General features: G+C 48.3%; 1 protein-coding gene across 7 annotated transcripts in view; it reads left to right on the top strand.

The window, feature by feature from the left end:
- The first annotated feature begins 1,517 nt into the window (after nucleotides 1-1,517).
- Nucleotides 1,518-12,470, top strand: part of ARID4B (AT-rich interaction domain 4B) — an 852,780-nt gene continuing 841,827 nt past the window's right edge. For 4 of the 7 annotated variants that reach the window (XM_033937318.1, XM_033937319.1, XM_033937317.1 and 1 more), the window contains exons 1-2: nucleotides 1,523-1,634; nucleotides 2,433-2,498. In XM_033937318.1, the coding sequence (XP_033793209.1) occupies nucleotides 2,493-2,498 (6 nt within the window). In that variant the 5' untranslated portion in view covers nucleotides 1,523-1,634; nucleotides 2,433-2,492. The other 3 variants (XM_033937320.1, XM_033937316.1, XM_033937315.1) reach the window with 3 other exon arrangements.

Genomic DNA, 12,470 nt, shown 5'->3' with positions numbered 1-12,470 from the left:
TTGAATCAGAAGCCTGGAGGCGCTGGTGAACGGAAAAGGCATCGGCCAAAGAGGGAGGAGAGCCGCACGGGGACCCTGGGGAAAGGAAGCCACCACGCTACAAGGGCTGCAGCACCCATAGGCAGGTACTCACCCCTGGGCCACCATTGTAAACCTTGGTTGTGGAATGAATTGTTTCAGTTTACTTTGTGGCCTATGGGGACATGTGCTTTGATATACGAGTTCTTTGAATTACGAGCATGCTTCTGGAACGAATTATGCTCGTAAACCAAGATACCACTGTACCTAATTTCATGTTGGTTTGATTCATTGCATACCGCTTAGGTTTATCAAATCTTAAATAAACATAATAGCAGATCCACCTTATACTATATTTTATCCTGACAAGGTGGTTCTTCAAACTCATCTGAAATTACTCCCAAAGGTCATTTCAGAGTCTAATCTCAACCACTCCATCAATCTTCTGTTATTTTTTTTCCAGAGCTGCATGTTTACCCTGGTGAGGAGGCACTTCACACATTGGACTGCAAACGTGTTCTAGCTTATTACTTAGATAGAACCAAGCATCACAGAACTTCTACTCAGCTATTTCTATCATTTGATCCAAACAAGCTGGGAACACCTATAACCAAGAGAACTATCTCCACATGGATTGTGGACTGTATTTAGTTCTGCAATATATAGGCATCGGAACGGGAGGGGGCACAGGGACTGTGGCCTCCCCAAAAATTGGCACTGCCCCAGCCCCCTTCCCTCTCTCCTGTTGGCTCTTCACCCGCGGAATTGGAATGAGCAGCCACAGCCCCCTTCCCTCCCAACTCCTGTCAGGCAGCGGCTCTTCACCCGTGGGATCGAGTTTCTTTGGCCGCTGACCAGCAACCAGCAGGAGGGCGCTTTGGTGCTCCTGCTCGGCGCTCACTGGCTTCTTTGACTAGCTCCCATGAGTTCTCGTGACTTCGGTAGCCCATCTGCGTTACACTCCTGTTGAGCAGAACATCTGTAAAGCAGCCTCCTGGTCCTTGGTTCATACATTCAAGACCCACTATTGTTTGGATAAACTTTTCAGACAGGATTGGTCAGTTTGGCCACAAAGTTCTCCAAAATGTAATCTCCAATTAGAAGCCAATTTCCCTCCATCCCTATTGTTAGCTGGAGAGTCCCCTGCTTGTCCTGGGATAAAGCACAGTTACTTACCTGTAACAGGTGTTATCCAGGGACAGCAGGCATTCTCATAACCCACCCACTGTGCTTTATTTTCATAAATTAATAAACTTTCAAGGATTAAAAATTAGCATTTTGCCGTCTGTCTTTAAGCAAACCGACGTTTGCCGGGTTTTATGGAATTTCAATGATGATGCGAGAGACTGAGAAAACAAATGCTTTGGATGTATAATTACATTTCCCGAGATACTTGCGGCAGATACTCTCTCTGTCTCCGCTACCTTACGCTTACTCGGTGCCTCCAGCTAATAAGAGTTGGCGAGCGGGTGGGATTACGGAGTAGAATGACCAGTCGGAAGGGAGAGGAGGCGTGGTCTACATTTTGCCTGGCCAGTGGTTTCCGAGCCTAGAGCCCAGTGGGTTCGGGTGCACTGATCGTAGCTTGTGGGGTTTATGAGGACAACTGGCGACAGGTTCGTGACGTTATAAGACACCTGGATGGATTAACCGGGGATCGGGCCCTACTTTGGATATTTTAGCAGAGTGGTGAAGTTGCCTTGGTATTTGTTCGGGATCTCTGCCTTTTTGTTTTGTTTTGTACTGACGAAAGTAAGTGAACAAAGGTAGTAGGAAGAGAAGGGGGAGGCAGGCTCTGTGTGGGGAGATTGGCGGATGAGGGAGCGGTTTTGTTTTTTTTTATTTTGAACGAGCAGTTTTGTTTCTTGTTGATGTTGGGTAAGGACTGGCTATTTTGGGGTTAGTAGAGCCAGGAGTGCATATTGCGGGGAGGTAGAGATGGTTGGTTCAGCTTCGGAGTTTTTTGGTGTCTTTGTAGTTTATGATCTTGTTGGGGTTTGTTTGTTTTTTTTGTCTCGGTATAGTTGCTTGTCTCTCTGTCCATCCCTAGCCCGCAGTGTCCGGACTGAGTTTCTGTCGCCCGGGGGTGGCTGCAGCAGCGCAAACAGTAGCACGACAAAAACAAGACTAATAACAAAAGGGAAAGAGTAAAAAGGCCCGGTATAGTGCTGCTTTCGACTTTCGGGGACTGAAATCCGGCTCTCAAGCTGTATCTGATTTGTCTCTGCGGCTTCCTCCTTCTTCTCTGTTTGTATTGTTTTGTGGTCGGGCCCGTTTTTTTTTTTTTTTCCTTTCGGTGACAGTAATGGCGTCATTGGCAGAGACGGTAGAGCCGCAGGAAGAGGATGAGAGGCGAGGGGTTGGGACCAAAGCTTTGTCCCAACAACATTTTATCGACTGACTTTCTCTTTCAGCTCCGCGATCAGAGCCGTGCAGCAAGGAAAGTGATTTCCTCGTTGGATGTCCAATCGACCATGAAGGTAAGAAATCGGGAGCCGCAGAGACTTTCCTTCTCTGCCATTTTCACCGCGCCTCCCTTTCCATTGCTCCCATCATTTTCTTTAAAGCATAGTGAGCGTTTTCATGCTATGCCGACAGGGAAACGATTAGTTAACTTGGCCCTTGATACTCAGCTGGCAACTGCAGCGTCCTGGCTGAATGGTTCTGGTACAAATAAAAGTAGTGATTGCGCTACCTTTAATAATTTTATGAGCTGTTAAATCTTATTTCAGTAGTAATTTATGTAATTGCCATTTTAAGGGTCTCTTAATTGTGATCTAAGCTGTGGACTGATTTTCATTTGTTTGTTAAACTAAGATCTTTTGGTTTTATATTTGTCTTTTACTGATGTAATTTTTTTTTTCTTGTAATTTGTTTAAATTGTCAGCTGCTTAATACCTGGTTGTCAATAGCAGTATATCAAATTAATACCCTGTTTCCCTGAAAATAAGCCCTAGCATGATTTTTAAAGATGCTCCTAATATAAGCCCTACCCCAAAAATAAACCCTAGTTAAGATCGTCCCCGGATGCCCCCTCCCGAATGTCCCCAACACTCCCCAACTCCATCCCTGACACTAGTGCTGCCAGATTCACGGAAAAAAATCAGACTAGTCAATTCAGTGACCCCCCCCCCCCCACCCTGGTGAGACCCGACATACCTCCACTCCGAGGCTTCCTAGAGCAGCAGCAGCGGCGACAGTGCTCTGAACAGGCTGCTTTGCGGCCTTCCCCACCGGGGCCTTCCCTCTGCTGCATCAATGATGCATCAGAGGGATGGCCCCAGTGGGGAAGGCAACGAAGCAGCCCGTTCAGAGCGCTTTGTGGATGCCTCGGAGGTATGTCAGTCTCACAGTAGGAGGGTGGGTGGGGTTCTGTTGCACAGGGGAATAGGAGGGAGGGATAGAAAGATGTTGCACAAGGGGATGGGTGAGAGGGGAGGAAAGATGCTGCACATGTGGGGAGGAGAAAGGAAAGAAGAAGAGTTGGGGTGGAGGAGAAGAGAAAGATGTTTGTTGTACATGAAAAAGAATAAGACATCCCCCCAAAATAACCCCTAATATTTTCGGGGAAACACAGTAAATCCAATCCACTCTATATAAAGATGACACAGGATATATGAGCAATCAATAAAAGTTTATTAAAAATATATATCAACAAATAGTAGTAAGTCACAGCAATGGAATAACTGCCCACAGTGGGTAAATATGACATGGTCTGTATTTCAGCAAATGATGCCTTCTCAGGAGTTCATATATACACACTGTGCCATATAGATAGATAACTGACCAGTATCGCATGAAAGCTAGAGATCTGCAGGGGAATGGGGGCAATGGGAATTCTTGTACAATCCCTCTGGAGGCTGAACTCGGGTTGTGCATCTATTCCAGCCTTGGCTGCAGAACTTAGAAATAAAACCAACCCCCTCTGCGATGTCACCTGTGCATACACTCCCCTTGAAGTTCAGTTTGTTTCTGCAGCCTTTCTGAGAACTTCTAGTTTCTTTTGCTCATGATTTTATTTCTCAATTATTAGTCTTTTATTTTCTTTGGTGCTGCGGGTATTGCCCAAGTGCTGCGGATTCACTCTGAGAGTGTTCCTTCAGCGGGAAATCGCAGACTTTTCCTTAAAGATTGTCTGCTTCTGGAGGGTGCTCTGTAAGCTTGAACTGCAGTAAGCCCTCTAGAAAGCCTGTAGATTGGATCGGGTCTCCGGGCTCGGGAGCCATCTTGCCCCTGGTTCATCCGCAAAGGGGTAGAGCGCAGGCTGCTTCAGTTACGTGAAGGTATGCCTGGATCGGAAACCGGACTGCGTGTCTTCCGTAATTCCCCTGAGGGGTCCTGGTGGTTGTGATCTGTGGTGACAGGGAAGTTGAAGCGGTCAGAAGATCTGAAAAATCCAGTTTAATCAGCTCCTGAGGAGATCTCCCTATGCTTGCACTGTGTGTTGCTGGCTGCCATTGAAATGCATTGCAGCAAGTCTCTGTGAGTCATAGAGTTTGCTGATTTTGGGGGGTGCTGAAATCAGGGTTTTGGGTGGTTTCTCTGCATGCCTTGGTCCCCCCAACTGTAAAATTGTAAAATTTGCGGTTTTTGACCCAAACTTCACAGGTGGCCACCTCAGGACAGGATGGCATGGATTCATGCCTTAGATGTGGCGGATGGCGGGCCGCAAAGGGGGTGAGACGTGTGCGGATCCTGCACTCCCCTCCTCCTGAGAGGCCCTAAAACCCTTTAATTCCACCAGAGTCGTGATTGTTGCATCCAGGGCGCCTAAACGGGGCACGGATGGCGTTTTTGCAAAACGCAAGCACAGTTCTTGGAAAAAGTCTCCTTAATCTGCTAATCTTGTGAGATCTGAGATGCACAGAGCAGTTCCGGCCACCAGTAACTGTTTTTCCCCTGATTTTGTGGATCTGAGCTATCTGGCTGTATGCAAAAAAGAAAAAGGGGCTTTGCCTGTTTCTCCCACTCAGACTCCAGTACAACAGTTTCCACCTTCGGATGCCGGCATGTCTATTTGTTCCTTTGCTGGGGTACCAGAAAGCAGGTGGTTCGTCCCCGCCCTTGCTTCTGCTTCAGCATCTGCGCCTTTGCTGTTGCCTGTTTCTTTGGCAGAATCAGCAGAATTGGCTAATTTGGCGGATCTGGGTGATACTCAGAACAATGGGTTCTGAGACCTTGCAGATCGCCAGGCGGTGTGCCGGCTCCTCAAGACTGGCCGCCTGCCCGTCTTTATTTCTGGGGCACTGTGAACACGGAACCTGGTTTCAGAAATGTGGGTCAGGCAGACTGTACAGTTCTGAGCCTCTGCTGTCTGCTTCCTTGCTGGACAATGCAGTTTTGGCGGAAGTGCTGTTAGGGGTCTGGGAGTCCCTTATCCTTGGACATGGCAAACTTGTATCCCATGGCATCAGACTTCAACTAGCGCCTTGTCCCACTGACGGTGGATTCAGCTGTGGCTCAGGTCGCCAAGCATACCTCTTTCTTCTCAATCGGAGGGGTTGTCCTGCAGGATGTTCAGGACAGAAGAGTGTATTTTGTTCTCAAGTGTCTTTCTCTTTCCTCTACGGTGGGATGGTGAGTTGCGGCAGCCACTTCATTGTGGCCTGGGCATGTCTGAATTTTTTGACTGATGCACGCTATGGCATCTTGAACTAAGCTGGGTGCTTCTTCAGTGTCCGCACGACGAATGACTTGGATTCACCAGTGCTCGGATGCTCCTTCAGCTAAAGGCTATGCTGAGCAGGTTCCCTTTTAAAGGTTCGATCCTGGTTGGCCGGGATTTGGATGATCTTATGGTCAATGTTCAGGACCGTAAGCCTTAGGTGCTCCCTGGCTGTAGACCTCATCCGATCAGGGGTGTGGGACGGCCGGATTTCATCCCTTCTGGTGCACTTTTCAATTCACTGGACTCCCGGCGGCAGGACAGCATTTCAGAACTCCCTCCGATCCTCGCTTTGGAGGTGCAGCGCACCAACAGTTTTATTACTCCTGGGCTTCTGTCCCTCCCTAGAGAGAATTATGGCTTATGACGCCAGGTCTCTGGCGGGGCCCCCCCTGGTTCGGGGGCGGCTTTCTGCCTTCCTTCCGGAATGACGAATGGTACTGTCGGATAGTGTGCCCTCGACGTGCTCAGGGAAAACCTTTGATTACAGTTATTCTGACCTCCGCTGGAATTCTTCCTGTCCCCTCCTGTGGGAATTCTGGACAGGGCCAGCAAGGTGCGAGCCACGATGAGCAGGTTGCTGGATCTGGCAGCTAAAGAGCCTGTCCCAAAGAGAGACTTGGACTCTGGGAGATACTCAATTTACTTCATCATGCTAATGAAGGACTCCGAAGATTGCAGACCATTTCTGGACTTGATGACAGTGAATGCCTTCTGACGAGTTCCGCGTTTCCGGCTGGAAATGGTGTGTTCAGTGGTGGCAGCAATGGCTCCCGGGGGTTTTTTTTGGCTTCCTTGGACCTCTCGAAAGCGTGCCTCCACTTCACAATTTTTTTTTTTTTTTCCCTTTCCTGGATCATCGGAGGTTCTTGAGGTTTCATGTTCTCGGGAGGTACTTCCAGTTCGTGGTGCTGCCCTTTGGGTTGGTGTCGGAACCCAGTTCATTCACCAAAGTCATGATGGTGGTGGCTGCCTATCTGTGCTTGCTGGGTGTGCTGGTCCATTAGTACCTCGATGACTGGCTGATCAGAGCTCCCTCTTTGGAGGAAGGCCGCTTGGCGGTTCGCCAAGGGGTGACTGCTGGACATTCTCGGCTGGGTGATCCATTTCAAGGCGAGTCGCCTCGAGCCAATGCAGGACTTGGAGTATATGGGAGTCTGGTTCCTTGCTGGCAGGAAACAAGTGTTTCTGACGGAATCCGGGAAGCTCAAGCTTCAGAGTGTAGTTTGGGATATGTTAGTGGCTCTAGCCTCGAAGGCCTGTCAGTGTCTGCAGGTATTGGGTCTCATGGTGGTGACCATAGTTGTGATCCGTGGGCAAGAGCTCGCATCTGTCCTCTTCTGTTGTCCCTCCTGTCTCGGTGGAATCCTCAGCAGGATGCGCTGGGGGTGTAGTTGCCATTGTTGGCGTCAGCACGCAGGTGGTTATATCTGGTTACTCTGTACAGAGGGCTCCCTCTGCATGTCTTGGACTGGGTGTCCCTGGCAACGGACACGAGTCTTTCCGGCGGGGGAGCAATTTGCCAGTTGGTGCCAGTCCATTGTTGGTGGACTGCATTGGAGAGTAGATGGTTGATCAGTCGGCTGGAGATGCATATGATCTGTCTGGCTCTGCTGCGATTTCAGAGAATCTCCATGTGTTCTTGGTCATTGCGATGGCAAGTGCCTATGTCAACTGGGAGGCATGAGGAGTCCCCTGTTGAGCCTGGAGGCTCAGATGCTCATTGTGTAGGCGGAGAAGCGTCTGATGGCCTTGTCCTCGGCTCATGTGACTGGAGTGGCCAATGTGCCGGTAGACTTCCTCTTTTGTCGGATTCTGGACCCGGGAGAATGGTCCCTGTCCACGCTAGTGTTTGAAGCCATAATTCGTTGGTGGGGTTGCCCCGCCTCCGATCTGATAGTGTCTTCGGGGAACCGGAAGGCGGACAGGTTCTTCAGTTGCTTCCGAGAGGTCGGCAGAGCAGGGCTCGGTGCTCTGATTCAATCGTGGACAGAAGGGGAACTTGTATGGCTTTTCCCCGTGACCTATGATAGGGCGCGTTCTGCGCCGGGTGGCATCTCACGCAGATACGGCGTTCCTAGTGGTTTCTGACTGGCCCAGCTGTCCTTGGTATTCAGACCTGGTGTGGTTGAGCTTCGGGAGGGATCTGCATCTTCCTTGCCATCAGAGAATGCTCATGCAGGGCCTGATAGCCCTTCAAGTTCCGGACCGCTTTGGTCTTGTGGCCTGGTACTGTACTCGTGGCCTTGAGGGCTCGGGGCTTATCTTCTGCTATCATCGCCACGCTTCTTCATGACGACAGGATTTCGACGTGGTCGGCCTTCGCGAAGGCCTAGAGGTGCTTTCCGGCTTGGTGTGAATGAGTTCACGTGGATCCGTTGTTCCCGTCGGTGGCGCATGTTCTGGCCTTCCTGTGGCCTGGCCTCTGGAAGGGTTTGGCGGTTTCTTCATCTTGTCACCTTTGCGGGCCTGTCGTGTTCGGGTCCCTCTTCTCTCGGGGGTTCTCTGGCGTCTCCCCCCAGATGTATGCTTCTTTTGGGGGGAGGGGGCGGGGAGGCTGCGGCCTGCCTTGAGACTGCCGTGTCCTCCGTGAGAACTGATTCTGGCTCTCCACTCGCTGGCTCTTCTGATCTATGAACCCCTGGATGGGATTTCTCTGAGAGATGTTACCGTGAAGACCGCTTCTGCACAGGGTCTGTTGGAGCTTCAGGCTCTGTCATGCAAGGATCCTTTTATCCGTTTCACGGAGTCTGCGGTTGTTTTGAGGACCGTGTCGTCTTTTCTTCTGCATGTGGTTTCCGCACTCCATGTCAAACAGGTAGCTCGGCTACCCACTTTTGTTCGGTTGGGTTCCAAGTCTAAGAACCATGTTTTGCGGTCTCCTTTTGAGACACCTAGAGGCTACTAACGACTTCCGTCTGTCAGGCCGTCTGTTTGTCCTGGCGGGCTCCACGCACCAGGGTTGGCCTGCTTCTGAGGCTACCATCTCGCGTTGGATGCGTGTGCCATTTCCGTGGCCTCTGTGGCGGCGGGGAAGACACCTCCCCTTGGGGTGAAGGCTGACCCTACCGGAGGAATGGCTTCCTCATGGGCTGAATCTCATGCAGTCTCATCTGAGGAGATTTGTTAGGTGGCCATGTGGACTTCCCTTTATACTTTTTCCAGGTTTTACTGGCTTGATGTGGCAGCTAAGGGTGCTATGGCCTTTGGCTCTTCTGTTCTGGTGGCGAGCTCATTGGACTCCCCCTGAGATTTGGGACTTCTTTGATATGTCCCGAGAGTTCAGCCTCCAGAGGGATTGTATAAGAGGTTTCTTACCTCTACTAATCTTTTTTCTTGTAAATCTCCTCTGGAGGCTGAATTCCTGCCCATCTGTTTTGTTCAATTTGCAGGTTGCCTGCCAGTAACTGGTAAGTTGGCTTTTTTTCTTTGACCAGCCTCACTAAAATTTCCATAGTCTGTTATTGAGAAAGACACGGGGGAAGCCACTGCTTGCCCTGGATTGGTAGCATGGAAGATTGCTAGTCCTTAGGTTTTGGCTAGGTATTAGGGACCTGGATTGGCTACCGTGAGAACGGGCTACTGGGCTTGATGGACCATTGGTCTGACCCAGGAAGGCTGTTCTTATGTACTTGACAGAGGTTATCCACAAAAAGGCATCAAAAAAGCATTCACGCAAAGGGATTGAGGGGTACAGATAAGAGTAGAGGTAGATTATAGGGATGGGATTAGAGGTAAGTTATAAAATTAATCAGGGATCACTGTTCAGGCACTAGGCCTGATGGGCCGCCGCGTGAGCAGACCGCTGAGCAAGATGGACCTCTGGTCTGACTCAGCGGGGGCAACTTCTTATGTTCTTATGAGTGTCCTTTTATGTAAGCTTATAGAGTTTTAAGGGTCCCGGGGTAGTGCCCCTTCTGCTCTTTGGGCTGTGTCTTCTTTAGTGACCTGTTCCTCAGGTTTGCAGGTGTGAAATGTTACAATTTCTTATTATGCTAATTTGGCTTTTTTTTGGCGTTTGTTGATTTATGTATTTGGTTATCGTGAGCAACATTGATGTGTAGCGGGGAGTTCCCATATCTTTTTGCTTGTGTTTCCTGTTTGTATTAGATACTCCTGGCTTTGCTACCTACTGAACTTCAAGGGGAGTATCTGCACAGGTGACATTGCAAAGGGGGTTGGTTTTATTACTAAGTTCTGCAGCCAAGGCTGGAATAGATGCACAACCCGAGAGTTCAGCCTCCAGAGGAGATTTACAAGAAAGAAGATTAGCAGAGGTAAGGAACCTAATCTTTCATCCTGAGGAGTCCACAGGGATCTCCTCCAGACTTGCAGAGATGGGTCATCTTTGTTCGGGGATCCCTCGGTGTTGGGTTTTATGTAGCCACACTCGCTCACTCTTTTCAGGCTGACGGCAGTATTCCTTCATTCTCCATGCTACTGGAAACCTTCCTTCTGATGCGATTAAAGGGAAGCCCTACTTCTGATGCAAATGCATTAGAGCAGTGGTCTCAAACTTGCGGCCCTCAGTATGTTTATCGTAACCACAAAAGTAAAATAAAACAGTTTCTTGATCATAACATAACTTTATTTGTAACCTAAGATCTCTTACCCGACCCTTGTCCCCCAAGATCTCTTTTATTCATACCTCTGCCTCCTGCTCACTGTATATTCGACTCCTTATATTGCACATGTTCCCTGCTTACATATATTAATTGTATCTGTATTCGCTGATTGTACTCATTCGCTGATTGTCCAGCCCTTCTTTGTTGTAAACCGCCTCGAACTACTATGGCTTTGGCGGTATATAAGAAATAAAATTATTATTATTATTATTTATTCTTCTATACCACCATAACCAAAAGATTTCTAGACAGTTTACACAGAAGAAGGCTGGATAATCAGCAAAATACAAATAGTTAAAAATACAACGGGTCACCAGGGGAGCCGGGATACTCGGTGGATGAATCATTCCGATGCAGCGGTCTGGGGCTTTTTAGCAACCGCTGTTTTCCTTCTCTCCACCTGTAGGGGGAGCTATGCCCCGTGATTCCCTGCCCTCGCTTTGATTAGTATTTTTGTTTTGTGGATTGGTCTGGTTGGTAGATTTTGCGCATCCCCTCTTCTTTTCTCTTTTTTATTTCATATGGTTGCCCTGATGCTCATATCTCCTATGCTGCTGGTGCTTGTTTCGATTTATTCTTAGCTGCTTTTGTTATGTTCCTGTTTTGCACCTGTTGTGCATATGTTCCTTCTGTATCCTGTGTGTTCTTCTGGGTGACTTTAATAAAAATTATTTGCAAAAACAAAACAAAAACCAACAGTTACTTAGATATACTCAAAGTAGAGTTTTGCTAACAATAGTATCCATGTTTAAGAAATAAATTTGTCAAACAGCGATGACTTAATTTCTCTACAGAATGCACCATAAGACAATATAGCTTCACCAATGTATTTACCCAGCCAAAATTGCTGTTTTCCTGCTTGGAATGCCAGAGTCTTATTCAAAAAAAGTCTTATATCTGCAACCAGTAATTTTTGGATAAGCAAATAAATGTGAATTCCTAGTTTTCCTTATAGGACTATACAATATGAAATGAGATAAAAGATAAGTTGGGGCCAATCCCCAAATCAACTTAAAACAGATAGAAGAAAACTTGAATAGCACTCGTGCCTCCACCGGCAGCCAATGCAGCAAACGATAAGGACTAGTGCTGTCCGATTCAGGAAAAAAAAAATTCAATTTGATTCGCTTCAGCCTATTGAATCGATTATTTTATTTTATTTTTTTATTCGATTTGATTTTCCTGCCCAAGTGGATTTTTTTTCAAAATATCCTGGTGGGTTTATTTTCTTGCCTCTTCACCCACTTTGCCCTCTCCTACCCACACTAACGCTGTGTGGTGTAAACAAAAAAGACTTTTCCTCTCTCTCTTAAATCCTAGCTCACGTTCGTGGTCTAACACCACAAAATAGAAAATAAAATTATTTTTTCTACCTTTTGTTGTCTTATCATTATTCAGATCTTATTGGTCCCCGGCTCCGGTTGTCTTCTGATAACTTGCTTGCCAGGGTCTCCTTCTTTCTCCATGCTAACCACCCATCTGCCATCTCTGTCCTCCCCTTCCATTTCCCTTCCCTCCCCCAGAGGTCTGGTATCTTTCCTTTTTTTGTCTCCATCCACGGATCCACCTTTTCTGAATTACCCTTTCATCCTTCATTTCTCTCTCTCCTTCCCCACCACCCCGGAGTTCACCATGTCTCCCTTTCTCTTCTCAACTACCCTCATATCCAGTATCTCTATTCCCTCCTCCACACCTTGTGTCCAACTTCTCTCCCTTTCTGTTCCTTCCCTCCCTAAATCGCATTGTCCACCATCTCTCTCCCACTCCTGGTTTTAGATCCTTATTTCTTCTATCCTTCCCCCATATCCCCTCTCCATGATCTCCCCTAAGTCCATCTCCCCCTCCACCAAGTTCATTTCTCCCATCTATCTTCTCCCCATCTCTCCCCCAGTCCACAACTCCCCATCTCCCCTCTCCCTCCATCTACCTTTTTTTATTTTTTTAATGGCACTCCTAAGCCCCCCCACCACACCCCCCCACCTTTCCCAAAGAGAGTCCGGCAGGAGGGATGCATCTGGGAAGAGGTCTGCCGGTAGCGATCCACTCCTGCCAGCACTCCTTGCGTCTTCTCTCCACTGCGGCCCGCCCTCAGTGAAAACTTCCTCTTCCTTAGCAACAGCAGCAGATGAATCCAGAGACCAATGGGATAGCCCACATCTACC

Source organism: Geotrypetes seraphini, chromosome 3 (genome assembly GCF_902459505.1).
Source record: "Geotrypetes seraphini chromosome 3, aGeoSer1.1, whole genome shotgun sequence".
NCBI lineage: Eukaryota > Metazoa > Chordata > Amphibia > Gymnophiona > Dermophiidae > Geotrypetes > Geotrypetes seraphini.
The sequence above is the reverse complement of the archived record's forward strand: the minus strand, read 5'-3'. Positions and strand labels throughout refer to the sequence as shown.